The following is a 19,121-nucleotide window of genomic DNA, read 5'->3' on the forward strand; positions in this document are numbered from 1 at the left end:
GAAAAACATCACACTGGGAGACAGCATAAGCTATGCTTATGACCTGTACCATTATATAAAAAAACTACCCTAACTCCTGATGAAGGGTTTCGGCCCGAAACGTCGTTATTACCTCCTCCCATAAATGCTGTCTGGCCTGCTGAGTTCTGCCAGCATTTTGTGTTTTTTATTACCCTCGTGCTTCATGTTTTCTGTTAGGATATCCCAAAGTCTTTTAAAGAAATGGACAAATTTTGGAAATTTAGACATTGTTGTGCAGGCAAATATTTCTACTCAACAATGCTTCACAAACAACATCAAGATCATAGAATTTTAGAGTGGTTACATAACTGAAGGAAGCCATTTGCAGACCATCTACTAGGACACAACTTCATACCACACTGGCATATTATCCAGGACTTATACAAAAACCGTGGACTAGGCCTTTAACCCAGTATCTCTCTGATACTGGACAGGAGCTACCATATGTGGCAAGTTCACTCTCTGAATGTACTATGTTCTTTACTTTTTCACCTCTTTTCCTTTATTTTTTGGCCTTATCCCTATTATTTTTCTTCCTATTTAATCATTCAGCAGATAGATAGACACTTCATTGATCTTAAAGGAAACTACTGTGGCACAGTAGCATTCCAAATGCATAGATACACAAATATACACATATTAGAAGAGAAGTAAGAAAGAATAAAAAATAAGTTACCACAAACAGTCTAACAGGAGGTGTTCATCACTTCCCTGACCATAGGTTGACTCATTGTAGAGCTTAATGTCCGAGGGTAAGAATGTCCTCATATAGTGCTCTTTGGAGTAGTGCAGTTGTCTTAGTCTATTTCAAAAAGTGCTCTTCTATTCAGCCAATGTGGCACGTAGAGGGTGAGAAACATTGTCCAGAATTGCCAGGATTTTCTGTCAGTTCCCTTTGTTCTACCACAGCCTCCAGAGTATCCGGTTTGACTCCTATTACAGAGCCAGCCTTTCTAATCAGTTTATTGAGCCGGTGTTGATGCCATTGCCCCAGCACACCACCACATAGAAGGTTGTAGTGACAACAACAGACTGCTAGAGCATGTGAAGGAGAGGCCTGCATACACCAAAGGACCTCAATCTCCTCAGCAAGTAGAGGCAACTCTGGCCCTTCTTGTACACAGCCTGTGTGCTGGTGCTCCACTCAGGTTTGTCATCCAGATGCACCTCCAGGTACTTGTAGCTCCTCACCACATCCACGTCCTCACCATCAATAGTAACAGGGAGCAGTGCAGGCTTAGTCTTCCTAAAGTCCATCACCATCTCCTGTGTCTTACTGATATCGAGCTGCAGCTGATTCAGCTTGCACCATTTGACAAAGTCCTCCACCTCCCGTCCTCCCTTTATACATCCAACTATTGCTGAGTCATCAGAGTATTTCTGCAGATGGCCGAAGAAACAAAGCAAAGAGAATGCTGCCCATCTCTGACTGTGGTGCTGCATGCAAGAAATGACAGGATTTAGTCAGGCTGGAGATTACAATGCCCAAGTGGTGGGTGGATAGGTGTGGGGAGCTTTGCAGGAATTCCCCTAGTGCGGTCGCAATCCTTGTTGATCATAGACATGACAACTATGGAGGCCCCTAGGAAGTTGTAATTGTAGACTATCAAACACATGTGCAACGTTTCATTGCAGCTGTGTGTTGTTCTATCTTTTTAATGCAATGGACTCAGAATATAATTCAGTTATAATATATCATGGGGAAGCTGGTTTTCTCTGAGATTCCCACCATTCCCAGGTAAGATAAGTGATATGTGGAATACATCTGACTATAAGATTGGGTGTTCGATTTCATTGGCCAAGCATTGATTTAATACAGAGGAATCGTATCTTCTTCATCTAAGTTTTTATGTGGATAGCTACAGTCAGAATGGCATCTGATCTTCCGTGTCTCTCCTGTTTCAGATTGAAATGTTGGAACATAAGTATGGTGGCCATTTGGTATCTCGCCGGGCTGCCTGCACCATCCAGACAGCTTTCCGTCAGTACCAACTCAGCAAGAACTTTGAAAAGATTCGGAATTCCTTGCTGGAAAGCCGCATGCCCAGGCGTATTTCACTGCGGAAGGTCAGGTTGCAGAATGCCGACAGCTTAATGGAGGGGTATAACTTTGCAGGAATTCCCCTTGTGCGGTCGCCATCCTTGCCTGCGAGCATCAGCGGTGCTCTGACTGAGCTCGAGGACTCCTTCACAGAGCAGGTGAAGTCACTGGCGAAGTCGATTGATGATGCTCTCAGCTCTTGGAGCTTGAAAACAATGTGCTCGCTGCAAGACGGCAGTACTTACCAATTCACAGAGACCTTCAGCAGTGGCTCAGTGCAGGAAGGAGCAGCAGCTGAGGTGCGGAAAGCAGGACAAGAGAGCAGTGATGACAGGCTGGACGAGGGCCTGGCGCACAGCAACAGTACTCTAATGATGGCTTTCAGGGATGTCACCTTCCACATTGAAAACAAAAACATGTCTGTTTCCTCACTGCTGGAGTCTGCATCGGTTGCCATGGCGAACTGTGAGAATGCTCAGTCAGAACCCGAGCAGAGTGCTGCAGCAAAAAATGATGATGGTCCAGGGGAAGAAGAGGACAAAACATCCCCAAGTGCTTCTTCAGAACCGGGACAGACTCTGATTTCGAACAATCACCCTTTCACAGAACTGAATGTCAACATCAACTCAAATGGGCTTGGAGTGGGATTGATGGGGCAGGGTCAAATCACGATGCAGAAAATTCAAATCGATCACAACAATGGGATCATGCAGGAGAATCCACTGGAATCCAGTCGCTTGGACAACGCAGAACAGCTCAGTAGTGGCAGTACAACTTCCATCTCTGCCAAGACACCATCTGAAGTTTCCTCCAAAGAAGCCCTGCATGCCATGATATTGAGTATGCCCAGGTACCACTGTGAAAATCCAAGCAGCTGCAAGTCACCGACCCTCTCCACCGACATAATCCGCAAACGCCTCTATCGCATCGGCCTCAATCTGTTCAATGTGTAAGTAAGAAACTATTGCAAGCTTTGTCCAGAGATTCACATGAGCACAATATCATCCAGGCGTGGGAAGTATGGAGGGGCATGGTGAAATAATCTCCCTTTTCACTGAACTGAAATACTAACAGAGGGGATATTTTGAATTGTAATTTGTTAGGTTGCAAGACAAATTCTGCTGCTGTTTTTCTCTCCAATTCATAGCCCTGAAGCCTCCGGGGGTATTCAGTAGATGAATGTTACAAGTCACCTCAGAAGACCTGAGAATTAAGTTGAAGCTTGGTGGGGGAATCTCATCCTTAAGCATGGATATCTCTTCAGAAGAGATGGTTATATTGATAGTAGAAATGGGTTTCCTATCCTGGGTTTTAGCTTAACTGGATTGCAAATCCACCTCATGGCCTATTTGACAAGAGAAAGAAAGATCACTTGTGGCAAATAGGAGCCAGTCCAGTCCCAGGGATCATCCCAAACTCCTCCGGCTGTCTTTGTACAAAAATTGACTCCCATTCACATTGAGCCAGGAGAACCTAATTAAAAGGCTGGAAGGAGCTAGTAGTGGGGCTCTTTCCCATTTCCTGCGGTTTATGATGATATAATGACACTGGCACACAATAAAAATATTTAAATTGGGTTATACTGTATTGGCCGTGCTGTACCTGTTGGTACCAGTGGTGGAGCTTCATGTTGAATGTACACACTGATTGCTGTCCATACAGATGATCATCTTCTGGTGCACTGTAGTGTTTCCTTTATCATTATCTTTATAGTCCTTTCTTATGCAGTTTTAAAATTTAAGTGCAATATTCTTTTTAAAGATTTTGAACTTCTTCCCACATTACCTTCATCAATGTGCATTCGGTTTACTCTGTTACAAATAAATTGTGTTATCGTATTTTGTTATTTCCACTTTAACATAACCTTGTGGCTACCAGACACTACACATGTAAACTGAAAGGGTATTCGAGTGAATATTTTTTCAATCCCAAAGTTATTTAAAAGTGAACCATTTATATTGATTATTCGCAATGGTTTTATTTTACCATGTTAATGCTCTGCAAATTCAAGCATGCATTTTTCAGCTGTTCCACTGATGTGATTTGGCATTATGTCCCAATGACATCTTAAAAGGGAATAGTAAATCAATGGCCACCCTCCTATTCCTGGTTTCACTGGTGTAGAAGTTAAATAATGATCTCTATTTAAAATGTCTTCTGCTTATATTAAGGGATCAACCTGGTTTAAAAGTGTTGAAGTACATTAATAAATATATAGCCCACGTTTTTGTAACATACCAATGGACTACATAGTCCGTTTAAGTATTTTAAAGGCAGATAAGGAATACTGCATATGAGCTGAGTCATTTTCTCTAGTGAGATGTGACTGTATTTATGCAGATCTGAAATTCATTATGTGGGTCAAAATCTTCACATTGCTTTACCAGTAAGTTGATGCATAATGTGCCAATCATAGCTGCCAGCATTTAGTCTCTTCAGATTCAATGAATCTTGGATTTCTATATGGCTCAAGGATAGATAGCATCACATCTACCACTATGCTGGCCGGATATTATTGAAGGAACCCAATTCTGACACGTTCCCCAGCATTATGTTGCGGAATTATCACTTGGACGACAAGGCAGCTCAGATCTTTTGTAGAAGCTGGTGTTCAATTGATTGCAATGGGAATTTTGAGCCTGTGGTTTAGAAGGCACCACTACTCACTGCAACTTTACCACCTAGGGTATGGATTCTCAATCTTTTTGAATAAAGCCTCAACTTATTCACAGGCATTAGAGGTGCTTGTACCCCACACTCCAATAAGTACCTGTTGCTGCTCCAGTAGAAGTGGTAGAGGCAGGTTCGATATTGTCATTTAAAGTAAATTTGGATAGGTATATGGACAGGAAAGGAATGGAGGGTTGTGGGCTGATTGCAGGTCGTGGGACTCGGTGAAAGTAAGGCATGAACTAGAAGGGCCAAGATGGCCTGTTTCTGTGCTGTAATTGTTATATGGTTATTAAGGATTACATAGAAACATAGCAGACGTACAGGACAATACAGGCCCTTTGGCCCACTATGCTGTGCTGAACATGTACTATGAAATTACCTAGGGTTACCCATAGCCCTCTATTTTTCTAAGCTCCATGTACCTATGCAGGAGTCTCTTAGAAGACCCTATCGTATCCGCCTCCACCACCATTGCTGGCTGCCCATTCCATGCACTCACCACTCTCTACATAAAAAAAACTTACCCCTGACATCTTTGTACCTACTTCCAAGCACCTTAAAACTGTGCCCTCTCGTGCTAGCCATTTCAGCACTGGGAAAAAGCCTCTGACTATCCACATGATCAATGCCTCTCATCATCTTATACACCTCCATCAAGTCACCTCTCATCCTCTGATGCTCCAAGGAGAAAAGGCTGAAAAGTTCTTCCTCTAAACAAATTGGAGCCATTCTGGGGATATCTGGAAAATTTTAGCAGTCCTGTAGCTAACGTAGAGAGAACTTTTGATAAAACTTTGATGGAACTTTAAAAAAAAATTCTATCCAAATATCACAAACATCTTGAAGTCTCATGTTTCCCAAGTTAATTTTGGACTCCTTCCCCCTAATCCCCTACCCACTCACCTTCCCAAGTCTGCAATCCATTGATCTGAAAACCCAAGTACAGCAGGAGCATGGAAACACCGACTCCTATCAGAAGCCATCCATCTGTCTCTCCACACGAACTTGCGATTATATTGTTGGTCATCATCACTGGGCCAAAATCCCCAACACTATGTCCAACATCACTTTTTGTATTATCTTTCCAAAAGTGTCCTGTGGTACAGTCTTCTCAAGAAGTTTGTGGATGACCAATAAATACTACTGAACTAAGCAAAGTTAACCTACTGTATCTTAAAGATAAATGAACTCAAAGGTACATTTAATGTCAGAGAAATGTATACGATATACATCCTGAAATGCTTTCTCTTCACAACCATCCACGAAAGCAGAGGAGTGCCCCCAAGGAATAAATGACAGTTAAGTGTTCGAACCCCAAAGTTCCCTCCCTCCCGCGCAAGCACCGATCCCCCCCTCCCCCCACCGGCAAGAAACAAAGCATCGGCACCCGCCACTGAGCACTCAAGCATCAGCGAAGACACGGACTTGCAGTACCCCGAAGACTACACGTTCACCCTGTATCTGACATACCACAGACTCTCTCTCCCTAATAAGGGAGAAAGAGCTGTCTCCGTTTCTCAGCAAAAGGGGAGACATAGCAAACAACTCGCTGGTTAATGATGTTAAAATTCCATTGCGTCACTTTTTCCGAGCTCTATGCTCAAAGATCTTGGGTCTCTGGGCACACAGCCTGAGATCTTCCATCTCCCACGACACACCGATCTCCTGCCCGGACGCCGACCTTCGATCCACCCATCTCCGGAGCCGCGAGATGTCGGCCCTCCAAAGGTGAGTGAAGCTCTTAGGCTGAGCCCTCAGTGTGCTGAATAACAGTAGTCGAGAAACCTCGAGAGCAGGTCCCATTCCCGTAAAGAACCGAGGTCAGCGTGTAACTCCAGGTCAGGGTCTTCAAAAGAAACCTGAAAGGGAAAAGTGAAGATATTAAGGATGGAAATAGAGCTGTTTCCAAGGATGCACGCGAAGGAGTTGCCATTAGGCGCCATCAATCCTCCTAAACGCCTCCTCCAAAAAGTATACTATTTCAGAGAAGTTTGAACATAAGCTTGACCGTGACACCAATCAGAATATTTTAACGTGAATGTTTCCTACAGCTTTCCATCCATTTAAATTAATGAGCAGAATGTATGGACAGCGAGTTAACAGTTTTTTTGTGGGTGAGAGTTCCTGCTGTCAGTGCTTCTATTGTGGAATTCTAAACCTGCATTATTCACAACTCATAGACTGTCACCATCTATTGGGCCTTGTTTCAATTTACCTTTTACAGCTCCCTGACCACCTGTTCAACATGCAAATGGGTTACCAGGGTACAGTGCAAATAAAAAGATTCATTTGGCAAACAAGTGCACAATGTTAATAATCTATTCAAAATCCTGGCAAAGAAACACAGCACATATAAAAAGCAAGTTAATAAACGAAAATAAGCAGCAAATAGACCTGTCTAAAGCAATCAGTCTGACGAAGCATTACTTCGTACAAGTCCAATGCTATCATTACTAAGCTGCTGAAATATTGATAGTTTATTCTTGGTAAATAGATCTAGCTTTACAGTAGGTGGTGTTTCACTCATTCCTGCTCTGTGTTAAATGATATAGCAGGGATATAAAGTAAATTCTATATATTATTACACTGTTTCAAGACAAGAGAGCTGAGAATTATTGTGTGAACTTTATCATTCTTTGCTGCTCTGTAACCATTTTGAAATAAGTGTTTTATTCAAACAAGTAATGCTACTTGAACCTCCATTGCAAAATAATGATCTTAATGGAAACGTTGCATGGTACAGTATATAACAGATTCTTTTTGATATATTTCTGAATTCGTTAAGAAAAATGGACCAAGGAATTTATTTATCAGTTCACTGTATGCATCCCCCATTGATGACTTTCCCCTTTCTTGCCATTATTGTCTGGGGGCCTGTTAGTGAGGCTTCAAGCTACAGTAAAGAAAGAAAGACGACAATGCAGCCTTTTCCTTATAATAAGTCATCTAGACCTTCACATTAGATCAAAGTCTTGGAGCCATCCATAGAAATTGTCTGAAACCGTTCAATTAACGTGGCCTGAAGAGCAGGTCAGAGGCAAGTACGTCACCTTTTAACTCCCCAGAGCCTATCCAGCACTTACAAAGCTCAAAGTGGAAATGTGATACAATTCTCTCCACTTGCCAGGATGAGTGCAGCTTCATCAGCACTCAAGAAGCTCGACACCATACGGGACCTACCGTAGCAGCCCGGTTGATAGACAATCCATCTACAACCATCCACTCACTCCCATCACCGAGGCATGTGTACCATCCTGTGGCTACTCTCCAGGATATACTGTACCATCCATAGGATACACTGCAGCTATTCACAATAATTTACATGTCACATTCCAAATCCATGACCTCCATCAGTTAAAAAGACAAGGGCAGCAAAAACATGGGAATTCCACTGTGTGGAAGTCCATCCTGACTTGATGTTCTTTACAGTGGCTGGGTCAAAATCCTGGAACTTGCTCCACAACAAATCTGTGAGTATTCCTACACCTCAATGTCTACAGCAGTTCAAGAGGGCAGCTCACCATCACCTTCTCAAGGGCAATTAGTGGTGGCCACTTTAATGCTGTCTCAGCCTGTGAAGCCTTGAATGAATGCAAAAATGCCATTCAGTTAGACTATGCATCCCTTGAAAGCATGCAAAAAAAAACATTCAATTAGACTATGCATCCATGAATGAATGCAAAAAGCCATTCAATTAGATTATGTGCCTGTATTTACTCTCAACAATCCATAGTTCTGCATATTATTTTATATGGAACATTTACAATGGAACATTCTGTTGTAGTGCATTGGTCACTGGTCGACAAACCACCTGATTTCAAAATTTAAATTAAGATTTTCACTGGGTGAGAACATTGTTATATTACCTCTGGAACCAGGTCCAAATGATGACAAAAGTAATTCTCTATTCTGTTGGCTGTAACAAGGGTTACTGTACATCTGAGATGAATTATTTGAATGGCACAAGTGGTTATTGCAAGAAATAGAAAATTCACATTGCTAAATGTATTTTGCATCCAATCCATGTGTACAAATAATCTAGCCATAACAAATTCTGTTGACATGATTCTCAAGAAGCCAGGATACCATGCAAGCAGTTTCCTTGAGTATTCCTGTTACTTTGCCAGATGGCTGATTCTTTTCTGCTCTCTCCTTAAGGCTGATTGTAGCTGATTGGCTGACCTAGCTCCTTTGTAAGTTTTAAAGTTCTTTTCCTTGTGTTTAGCCAAGTTTCTGGTGGTTATGGTTAAATAGAATGAAGATAAAAAGCTTTTCTGAGTTTGTAATTGCATTCATTGGATTTCTCGCAGAATGGGATATTATAGTATATTTAGACATCAGAGTAGTCTCTTAGATTATTTTTCCTTCTCCTAAAATCCAATGCTACTGCAACATGAAGGCCTGGTGACAAATTGTTTACAATTCTAACCGTTGCAGAGTTAGCAGGGATGAAAACTAATCCTTTCCTTAAAGTTCCTATTGTGTGGTATCTGCTTCTGGTCTGTATGATAACTTGTCATATCTCCAGCATTAAATGAATTAATTCTTATTCCAGAGATTGAAGTTGATTTCTGCTACTGAAAAGTTTTCACTTCCACTATCAACATAAAAACAATTCCAGCTATTTTAAAATAGTTTAGTTCAAATTATGACACTGAATTAAGTGCAAATATTACAGAAACAAAGTCATTTGTTTGTCAAGTATATTCCTAATATCACAGAATACGTACACAACACTGGAAGAACTCAGCAGGTCAGGCAGCATCCTTGAGAAAAGAGTAGCCAACGTTTCGGGCCGACACCCTTCATCAGGAATGGGGGGGGGGGGGGGAAGAGAGGGCCGAAGCCCAGTAATAGAGATAGGAGATGGGGTAGGGCCTAGAGGTGCCAGGTGGAAAACCAATCAGAGGAAAGATAAAGGGGGGAGGGGGAGGAGATAAGCATGAAAGAACTGTAGAGATAAAGAAGCAGAAAGTTGAAAGGGGAGAGAGGCAGAGAGGGACCTGGGATAGAGGAAGGGGGAGGGAATTACTGGAAATTGGAGAATTCGATGTTTATACCACCAGGCTGGAGGCTACTCAGATGGTAGATGAGGTGTTGCTCCTCTGACCTGAGTTTGGCCTCATCATGGCAGTAGAGGAGGCCATGTATGGACATATCTAGATGGGAATGAGAGGCAGAGTTGAAGTGGGTCGCAACTGGGAGGTCCTGTCTATTGTGACGGATGGAGCGGAGGTGCTCGACGAAGCGGTCCCCCAATCTGCGTCAGGTCTCACCGATGTAGAGGAGGCCACACCGGAGAGCACCGGATGCAATAGACATTGATACAATATAAATCAGAGTATCCCTATCCCCTATCTCTATTACTGGGCTTCAGCCCTCTCTTCCCCCCCATTCCTAATGAATGGTCTCGGCCCGAAACGTTGGCTACTCTTTTCTCATGGATGTTGCCTGACCTGCTGAGTTCTTCCAGCATTGTGTACGTATTCTTTGATCCACAGCATCTGCAGTTGTATCTTTGTGTTTATATTCCTAATATCTTTGTACAAACAAAATTAGTATCAAAACATTGTAAAAAGAATGAACAATTATACCATTCAGCTAATTGTAACTAAATCGGTTGAGAAGAACTTAGTCTAAACTTTTCCTTTCTAAACCTTCCAACACTTGATCAATAGTTGTGTAAGTCATGGGTCATCAAATATTTTTCAAAAGACTTTCCTTATCCTATTACCATTGGAAATGTCTTCTGCCCTCTCTCCATCCATTCCAGTAAAATCCCATAAAGAAGTAAATCACGACTTCTTAATGTGGTTCCCTGGAATCATTAGAGGACCCTGTTGGTAATTCCTGCAGCTATGATGGGAAGAGACAAGAAGGTCTACAAAAACTGATCTGGACAAATATTGTTGTCTACTTTGGCACAGAAATTGGGTATGGTATCTAAAATTGGAGGCAGACACATGCGTAGATCTACTGAGCGGAGATGTGGAGTCCATTGATTAGAAAACTGTACTACAATATTGTTCCAACACTATTCTCCTAATATGAGAAGCCTCCGATAGTCATGTGATTCATAATGCTATGTAATTGGCAGAAAGTAATTAACAGTGGCACAGAATAATACATTCTCTGAAGTTATACAAGCATGAGCCACTTAGGAGCAATAATTTAAGACACGTGGTTACAGATGGAATATTGGTCATATCATCCTTCAAAATTTTGTGATAGTAATAAACTGTTCTAGTCAGATATTGATCTTCTCTTTGGACCAGCACTGCAATGTCCTTATTGCATGTGGATATTGTCTAAACATTGCATTAGAATCCATTATTACAGCATGGCATTCAAGGAATCAACAGTTTGAATTCTGATCAGCCGAGTGAGAACCAAGTTTTGGTAAAGTATCTTTTTATGACAAAGCTCACCATTAAGGGAAGACCATTATATAGTAAACCACTTAAGCAGAAATATTTGTGTGGGAGTTGGAATTCAGGGCTGATGCTCTGTGCTATCTTTTGCAATTGTAGTATGGTTATTGAAGTATTCCTTTCCTTTAATAAAGAGAATATTTAATTTATAACTTTTGAGTTTGATGGAGAAAATTTCAGTAAATAGTTCATGGATGATCTTGTGAGGCTTGTGTTGGTTTGATGGGATTAGAGGAGATGAATTGGTAGGAAGCAGACTTAAAGGTTGTAAAGCACCACAAGACAAGTCCATGATTCAGAAAAATTTCAACTGTTTGGGAGTCAGGTCATTGGATTGGGAAATAGCAGGGAGAACTGTCTGTTCATATTATTGGATATTTTAGTTCGCATCAAGGTTTTGGAGTAAGTTGATGATTCAGAACAGTCAGAGAAATTTATTGTGATTAAGGCAACTTGGCAACAGATATGGACAGCTGGTTAACATCAGAGTGAGAGATATCTTCATATGTTTGGAACAACTCACATTGTACTTAGGACTAGAGCAATGAATACCTGGCCCAGCATATTGGTGGGCAACCTCTTCTGTTCTTCAGAATTTGTATTTGTATGACTATGCCCTCAATGTGGCAAGGTGATGAAGCACCATGTAAGGTTGTCCATATGTTCACATACTGTGGCCCCAGCCTTTAGAATCAGTACAAACATGACTCAGACTGAACTAATGAAAAGATCTAAACAGCCAGCACTGACCAACATGAGAGGTGCTGGACTGGAGACAAGAAAGATCTATCGACATTGTAATTGATTCTATATTTCCTGAGTCTTCATCATGAGATCTTTCAGAAATCTGGTCTATTTTCTTCCTTCTGTTTCAACACTTTTTGTGAATAAGTACCTGACTTGAGAAAATGGGCTTGCAGTTCACTTCGCTGTTTTTGGTACACAACAGTCAAATTAGGGGAACTGCCCCACACGATGTTCAAGTACAGCCTGATCAGTCATAATTCCTGAGTCATACCATTAAACCAATACTGTGGATTCCACTGTAACTGTCTCTGGTGATGTCTTTTCCCTCTGGCAGACATGATGATGGAGATGTGTATAGTCATAAAAGAACAGTCTTGGGAATCTCACAATTCACATCAGATAACACGAGCTTTCATGAGCATCAAATCAAACACTAACGTGGTCTCCTCTTATTAACCTCTAACTGATGCGGTCCCTCAGATGATGAATCAGTTGGTCCTCATGTTGACCACTATCATGTTGTACTTTGGAAGGGGACTTGTAAGAATAACACTGCCTAACCTCGAAAGACACAATTACTGGGCTCATCCAGGCTCAGCTGGTGACAAAAGCGACATAGAGGAAATAAAACTAACTGACCTTGACCTTGCATGTTTTTCTGTTGTAAATTCATTTGTCTGGGAGAGGATTGGAAGGAGTGAGCACTGCACAGTCTTTGTGGAGATGAAATCTGATCTTTACACTCTATTGTGTTGTGTGATCCCAACACTGCAGTAAATGGGATAAGTTGAGATGGAACAAAAAGTCAGAACTGGGACCAATTGACCCATCAGCAAGAATATATATCTGTCCATGCACTGCAGCATTTACCTCATTATTATTGACATCACACCACATTGTCCAATGAGGAGTGTAGAAATGCATCCCTAGAATAGCAATAAATGTAACTGGAAGTGAGGAGTTAACTGGTGAAACTATGACACAGACTTTCATGCATGCTAAACAGCCAGGGCAGCATAGTTAGTTGGGATCTAAGCAATCCTACAACCTTTGCTGTCTCATCACCTTATTGTGAATGCTGATTTTACGCAGGGCTACATGACACTATAAACATCCCATCTTTAACGAGAGCAGGGTGGGTGAATAGAAAAGGTAAGAAGAGAAATATCTGTAACTACTTTAAACCAGAAATCTCATGTGAATGTTCCACCTCATATAACTTTCGGGGTCATGACTATCAGAGAAGAGGTTTTCAATCATTTAGTTTCCCTCCTTGTGAATATCCCTTCCTGGATGAATATTCTCCTGTGGCCTTGATTGTTGCCACATCAAATGGTTAAATTCAGCCTGCTAGATTGGCTCCGTGTTTGTCATATTAAACACTCACTATTTTGTCAGCAGTGTGCCAGTGTACTTTAGCATCATGCCAAGGCGTCTTTCAGAGCAACTATGAAACCTGTATCCTCAGCCATCCAGTGTAAAGTATATGGTAAAGTGAAGCACCTGCAGGTTCTGCTCTGATTGAGACAACAACTTATCTAAAAATAAATTACCATTACATCATTGCTGATTCAAAATCCTGGAGCTGTCTCTAATAGCATTGTGCCATTACCCTCCTTTCATAGTCCGAAGCACGTCAAGACTGCATTATGACCTGGCAGTCAGTACGACTTCACCAATGGTGCTCATGACCTTTGAATATAAAAAAAATTGCAAAATTGGATGCTGAAGGTTTATTGAATTCTGACTATTTCAATGAATGCACGAAATGAGTTTAACTGGGAAGGAATTGAATGACAGCATGTAGAAGACATGGTAATGGACAGAAGGGGGACATAGAAGAATACAGAACAGAGCCTTTGGCTCATCATGTCTGTGTCAACCATGATGTCAATGAAAACTAATCCCATCTGCCAGCACATGACCTGTAGCCCACTGTTCCCTGCCTGTTCATGTCTCTGTTTAAATGCCTCTTAAACATTGTTATCACATCTGCATCTTCTGTCTCCATGAACAGCACTGCCACACTCTGTCTATAAACATGCCTCACAAAACTCTTTTAAACTGGCCCCCTCTCAGTTTAAACATTTGCCCTCTGCTACTTGACAGTTTCATCCTGGGAAAATGACTGCCTACACTATCTATGGCCTTCCATAATTGTATCTACTTCTATCGTGCAGAGCGTGGTGATTGAAGGTTGTTACTTGGTATGGAGGCTGGTGACCAGTGACGTGCCACAGTGCTGGGACCCTTTTTATTGATTACTGTATTTCCATAAATGATTTGGATGCAAATGTACCAGGCTTGATTAGTAGGTTTGTGGATGACACAGGTTTAGCAGATGTTGATGGCGAAGAAGGTTATTGTAGAATGCAAGAGGATCTTGATGAGTTTGGGGAGAAAGAGCTGAGAAATAGCAAACAGGTAAATAAGTGTAAGATGATGCACTTTGGAAAATCAGATCAGTATAGGATTTATCATGTGAATGATAGAGTACTAGGAAGTATAATGGAACACAGGTACTTAGTCCATTGAATGCAGCATCACAGGTAGACATTTAACCTGTGAAAAAGGTGGTGAAAAAGGCATTTAACCTGCTGGCCTTCATCAGTCAGAGTACTAAGTATAGGAGTTAAAATATCATATTGTATAAATTGTTGGTGGGCCACTCTTAGAAAGCTGTGTACAATTCTGGCCATGCAAATAAGACCATAAGAGATAGGTTAGTTTTTGCTCCTATTTGGCCCATTGAGTCTGCTCTGCCATTTTATCACGTCAGATCCATTTTCCCTCTCAACCCTATTCTCTAGCTTTCTCCCCATAACCTTTCATGCCCTGACTAGTCAAGAACCAATCAATCTCCACCTTAAGTTCACCCAATGAACTGGCCTCAGCAGTAGCCTATGGCAAAGGATTTCACAGATTCACTACCCCCTGGTTACAGAAATTGCTTCTCACCTCCATTCTAATTGGATGTCCCTCTATTCTGGGCCTGTGCCCTCTAGTGCTAGACGTATCCAAAATCGGAAACACCTCTCCATATGCACTCTGTACCATTCAAAAGGTTTTAATGAGGTCCATCGTCATTCTTCTAAATTCCAGTGATAACAGGCTCACAGCAATCACTCCTCGCATGATAAGCCTTTCATTCCTGGAAAAATTCTCATGAATCTCCTCTGAACCCTCTCCAATGTCTCAATCAGCCAAAGCTCTACCCATGCTGGTATATTTCCTATAATATCCTGTGCTGTTATCTTGTTAAGCAGCCTCATGTGTGGCAGCTTATTAAAGGCCTTCTGATAATTCAAGTGCACAACATCCATCAATTCTCCTTTGTCTGTCTCGCTTTTTATTTCCTCAAAGAATTCCAACAAATTTGTTAAGCAAGCTCAGGCTAACTGGCCCATAATTTCCTTTCTTTTGCCTCCCTCCCTTCTTGAAAAATGGAGAGATATTTACAAATTTCCAGTCCCCCAGAAGCATGCTAGAACCTAGTGATTCTTGAGAGTTCATTGCGAATGCCTACACAGTCTCTGCAGCCACCTTTTTCAGTATAGTGGGGTGTAGTCCTTATGGTCCGGGTGGCATCCACCTTCAGACCTTTCAGCTTCCCAAGCATCTTCTCTCTAGTAATAGCAATTGCACTCATTTCTGCCCTCTGACCCTTGAACATCTGCGATAGTGCTAGTGTCTTTCACAGTGAAGACAGATGCAAAATGCTTATTCAGTTCATCTGCCATTTCCTTGTCCCCCATTACTACTTCTACAGCATAATTTTCCTGCATTCATTTGTCTTTTACTCTTTATATATCTGAAAAAGCTTTTGATATACTTTTTAATATTACTGGCTAGCTTACCATCACATTTCATCTTTTCCCTTCTGATGGTTTTTTTAGTTGCCTTCTGTTGGTTTTTAAAAGCTTCCCAATCTTCTAATTTCTCACTAATTGTTGCTCTATTATTTGCCCTCTCTTGTGCTTTTATGTTGTTTTTGACTTCCCTTGTTAGCCATGGATCCTGCCTTTAGATTACTTCTTTGGAATATATCTATCCTGTGCTTTCTGATATTCTCCCAAAAACTCCACCATTGCTGTTTTGCCATCATTCCTACTGGTGTCCCCTTCAATTAACTTCAGCCAGCTCCTCTCTCATGCCTCTGTAATTCCCTTTACTCCACTGAAATGCTGATACATTTGACTTCGGCTTCTCTCTCTCAAATTGCAGGGTAAATTATATCATATTATGATCACTGCCTCCTGAGGGTTCCATTACCTTATACTCCCTAACCACATTCGGTTTATTACACAACACCCAATCCAGAATAGTCTTTCCCTTAGTGGGTTCAACCACAAGCTGTTCTTAAAAGTCATCTTGTCGGCAATCTACAAATTCTCTCTCTTGGGATCCAGCACCAACCTTATTTTCCCAATCTACTTGCATTTGAAATCCCCCATGACAATCATAACATTGCCCTTTTAACATGCCTTTTCTATCTCCCATTGTAATGTGTAACCCACATCCTGGCTACTGATTGGAGGTTTGTATATAATTCCATCAGGGTCTTTTTACCCTTGAAGTTTCTTAACTCTACCCACAAGGATTCTACATCTTCTGATCCAATGTCATCTCTTTCTAAGGATTTGATTTCATTTTTTACCAGCAGAAACAACCTACCCCATCTGCCTGCTTGCCTGTATTTTTGATATGGTTTGTATTCTTGGATGTTAAGCTCCCAACTATAATCTTCCTTCAACCATGACCCCATGATTCCCACAACATCATACCTAGCAACCTCTAACTGTGGGTCGAGATCATCTACCTTATTCTGTATTCTGTGTACATTCAAATATAACACAATCAGTCCTGTATTCATCTCCCTTTTAGACCCCATGACACATTGTAACTCATTTCACTGATTGCAGTTTTGCCCTAGCATCTGTATGTTCTACCTGACAGTCTCACTGCACGCTGCATCTAGTTGTATACCAACTGTCCCATCCTTAACCCTATTACTCTGGTTTCTATCCCCCTGCCAATTTAGTTTAAATCCTCCCCACCAGCTCTAGCAAACCTGCCCGCAGTGATATTGGTCCTGCCCCCTCGGGTTCAGGTATAACCCATCCCTTTTGAATAGGTCATACCTTCCCCAGAAGAAATCCCAGTGATCCTAAAATCTGAAGCCCTGCCTGCTGTACCAGTTTCTCAGCTACACATTCATCTGCCAGATCATCCTATCCTTACCCTGACTGGCAACAATCCAGAGAGTGCCATTATGGAGGTCCTGCTTTTCAGCTTTCTACCTAACTCCCTGAACTCTCTCTTCAGGACCCTCCTCCCTTTTCCTATCTTTGTCATTAGTGTCTATGTGTACCAGGACTTCTGACTGCCTACCCTTCCCATTTAGAATGCTATGGATCCGCTCTGAGACATACCTGACCCTGGAAACTGGGGGTGGGGAGTGGGAAACATACCATCCAGATGTCTCTATCACATCCGCAGAATCTCATGTCTATTCCTCTAACTACAGAATCTACTATCACTACTGCAGTCCTCTTCTCCCCATTTCCCTTCTGAGCCACCGTGCCAGATCCAGTCCCAGAGGCCGCCACTGTTGCTCCCTCCCAGGAGGTCATCCCCCTCAATAGAATTCAGAATAACATACTGATTATTGAAGGAAACGGCCACAGGCTGCCTACTTCCTTTCACTCTCCTGACAGTCACCCAGCTATTTGCTTCCTGCAACTTAAGGGTGACTATTTCCCTGCAGCTCCTATCTATTCATTCCTCAGTTTCCCGTATGAGCTGAAGGTCAACGAGCTACAGCTCCAGTTCCTTAACACATCTTCTGAGAGGCTGCAGCTTAATGAACTTGGTGCAGATGTGGTTACCTGGAAGCTGGAGGTCTCCCAGAATTCTCACATCTCACACAAAGAACACAACACATCCTCTGGAACCTTTCTCACTGATCTCACTGTGAACTAACAGATGAAGAATGAAGAAAAAACTTACCAGAAACCTATCTCGCCCAAGCCTGTTGACTTGACTATAACACTGGCCCACTCCAACAATGGCTGCTCTGCTTGTCCCTATCTTATTTTTATTTGCCTTTGTCAATGAATTGTGATTTGTTTGTGCCGCTGGAAAAAGCCAAAAGCCCACGAATGCTCCTTTTTAAATTTCTTGCCCCAGCCTGTTCTCTCGATCTGATATAGGAAAGGTGTATTTAAACTAGAAAGAGTGTGGAATAGACTTAAGAGAGAGTTGCCAGAGGGCTCGAGTTATGGGGAGAGGTTGGCCAGGCTAGACCTTTATTCTTGGAAGGTAGGAAAATGAGACATAGCCTTATAGAAATGTTTAAAACAAGGAAAGGTGAAGATAAGGCGAATAGTAACAGTCTTTTCCTCAGGGTTAGGTAGACCAAAATTAGAGACATAGATTTAGAATGAGAGAGTAGATTTAAAAGGGACCTTAGGGGCAGAGGTTTGTGAGTATGTGAAATGAACTGCCAGAGGAAGTGGTTGGGGAAGGTACAATTGGATCATTTTGGAGGTACTTGGAGGGGTAGATTTCAGAAGGATATAGGCTGTAGGTGGGAAATTGGAACCATCTGGGAGGGGAACACGGTCAGCCTAAACTCACGGGCTGAATGGCCTGTATCATTATATTCCTCTATGACTTTACCTTGAAGTAGAATGCCCACTGGTGTTTCTTCACCGGTAGACATTCTGCTTCAAGATAATTTTCACATTTTGCCTTGGCAAGTGACTAGGCAATCCCTTTGTCTGCCCACGTTTTAAAATACAGGCAAGCTGCAATTCAGCAGACAAAGACTTGTATTGTACAGCAGGTTCTGTATGCCTGTCACTTCTTTACTCACTGAACCATTTTTAATATTATCATTCCTTTTCAACAACACCCCCCCATCCCCCTGCATCTCTGGCATCTTACACATTCCACATTTACACTACTGCACCACAGGGAGTACCACAATCACTTAGCTAATCTAAGGAATTCTCTCCATCTCTTCTTGGTCCGCTTTTAATCTACTCCCTAATAACTGCTTTACCTACTTTGTTGATAATGGGTTACGTCTCCTACCCTAAAAGCTCCTTTGTAACTTGAAGTCTGATTCTGACTGTTGAGGGTTATCTGAGCTATCTTGCATCATCTTACTAAGATAAAGCTCTTGTATTTGGTGTTGTGGTGTG

At 41.8% G+C, this 19,121-nt stretch overlaps 1 protein-coding gene across 3 annotated transcripts in view; it reads left to right on the top strand.

The window, feature by feature from the left end:
- Positions 1–19,121, top strand: part of LOC140734818 (IQ motif and SEC7 domain-containing protein 3-like) — a 371,261-nt gene that overhangs the window by 255,647 nt on the left and 96,493 nt on the right. For all 3 annotated transcript variants that reach the window (XM_073059384.1, XM_073059385.1, XM_073059386.1), the window contains exon 4: positions 1,927–3,011. In XM_073059384.1, coding sequence (XP_072915485.1) covers positions 1,927–3,011 — 1,085 coding nt within the window. The remainder of the gene's footprint in view (positions 1–1,926; positions 3,012–19,121) is intronic.

The sequence above is a fragment of the Hemitrygon akajei genome, chromosome 10, assembly GCF_048418815.1.
Source record: "Hemitrygon akajei chromosome 10, sHemAka1.3, whole genome shotgun sequence".
NCBI classification, from domain to species: domain Eukaryota; kingdom Metazoa; phylum Chordata; class Chondrichthyes; order Myliobatiformes; family Dasyatidae; genus Hemitrygon; species Hemitrygon akajei.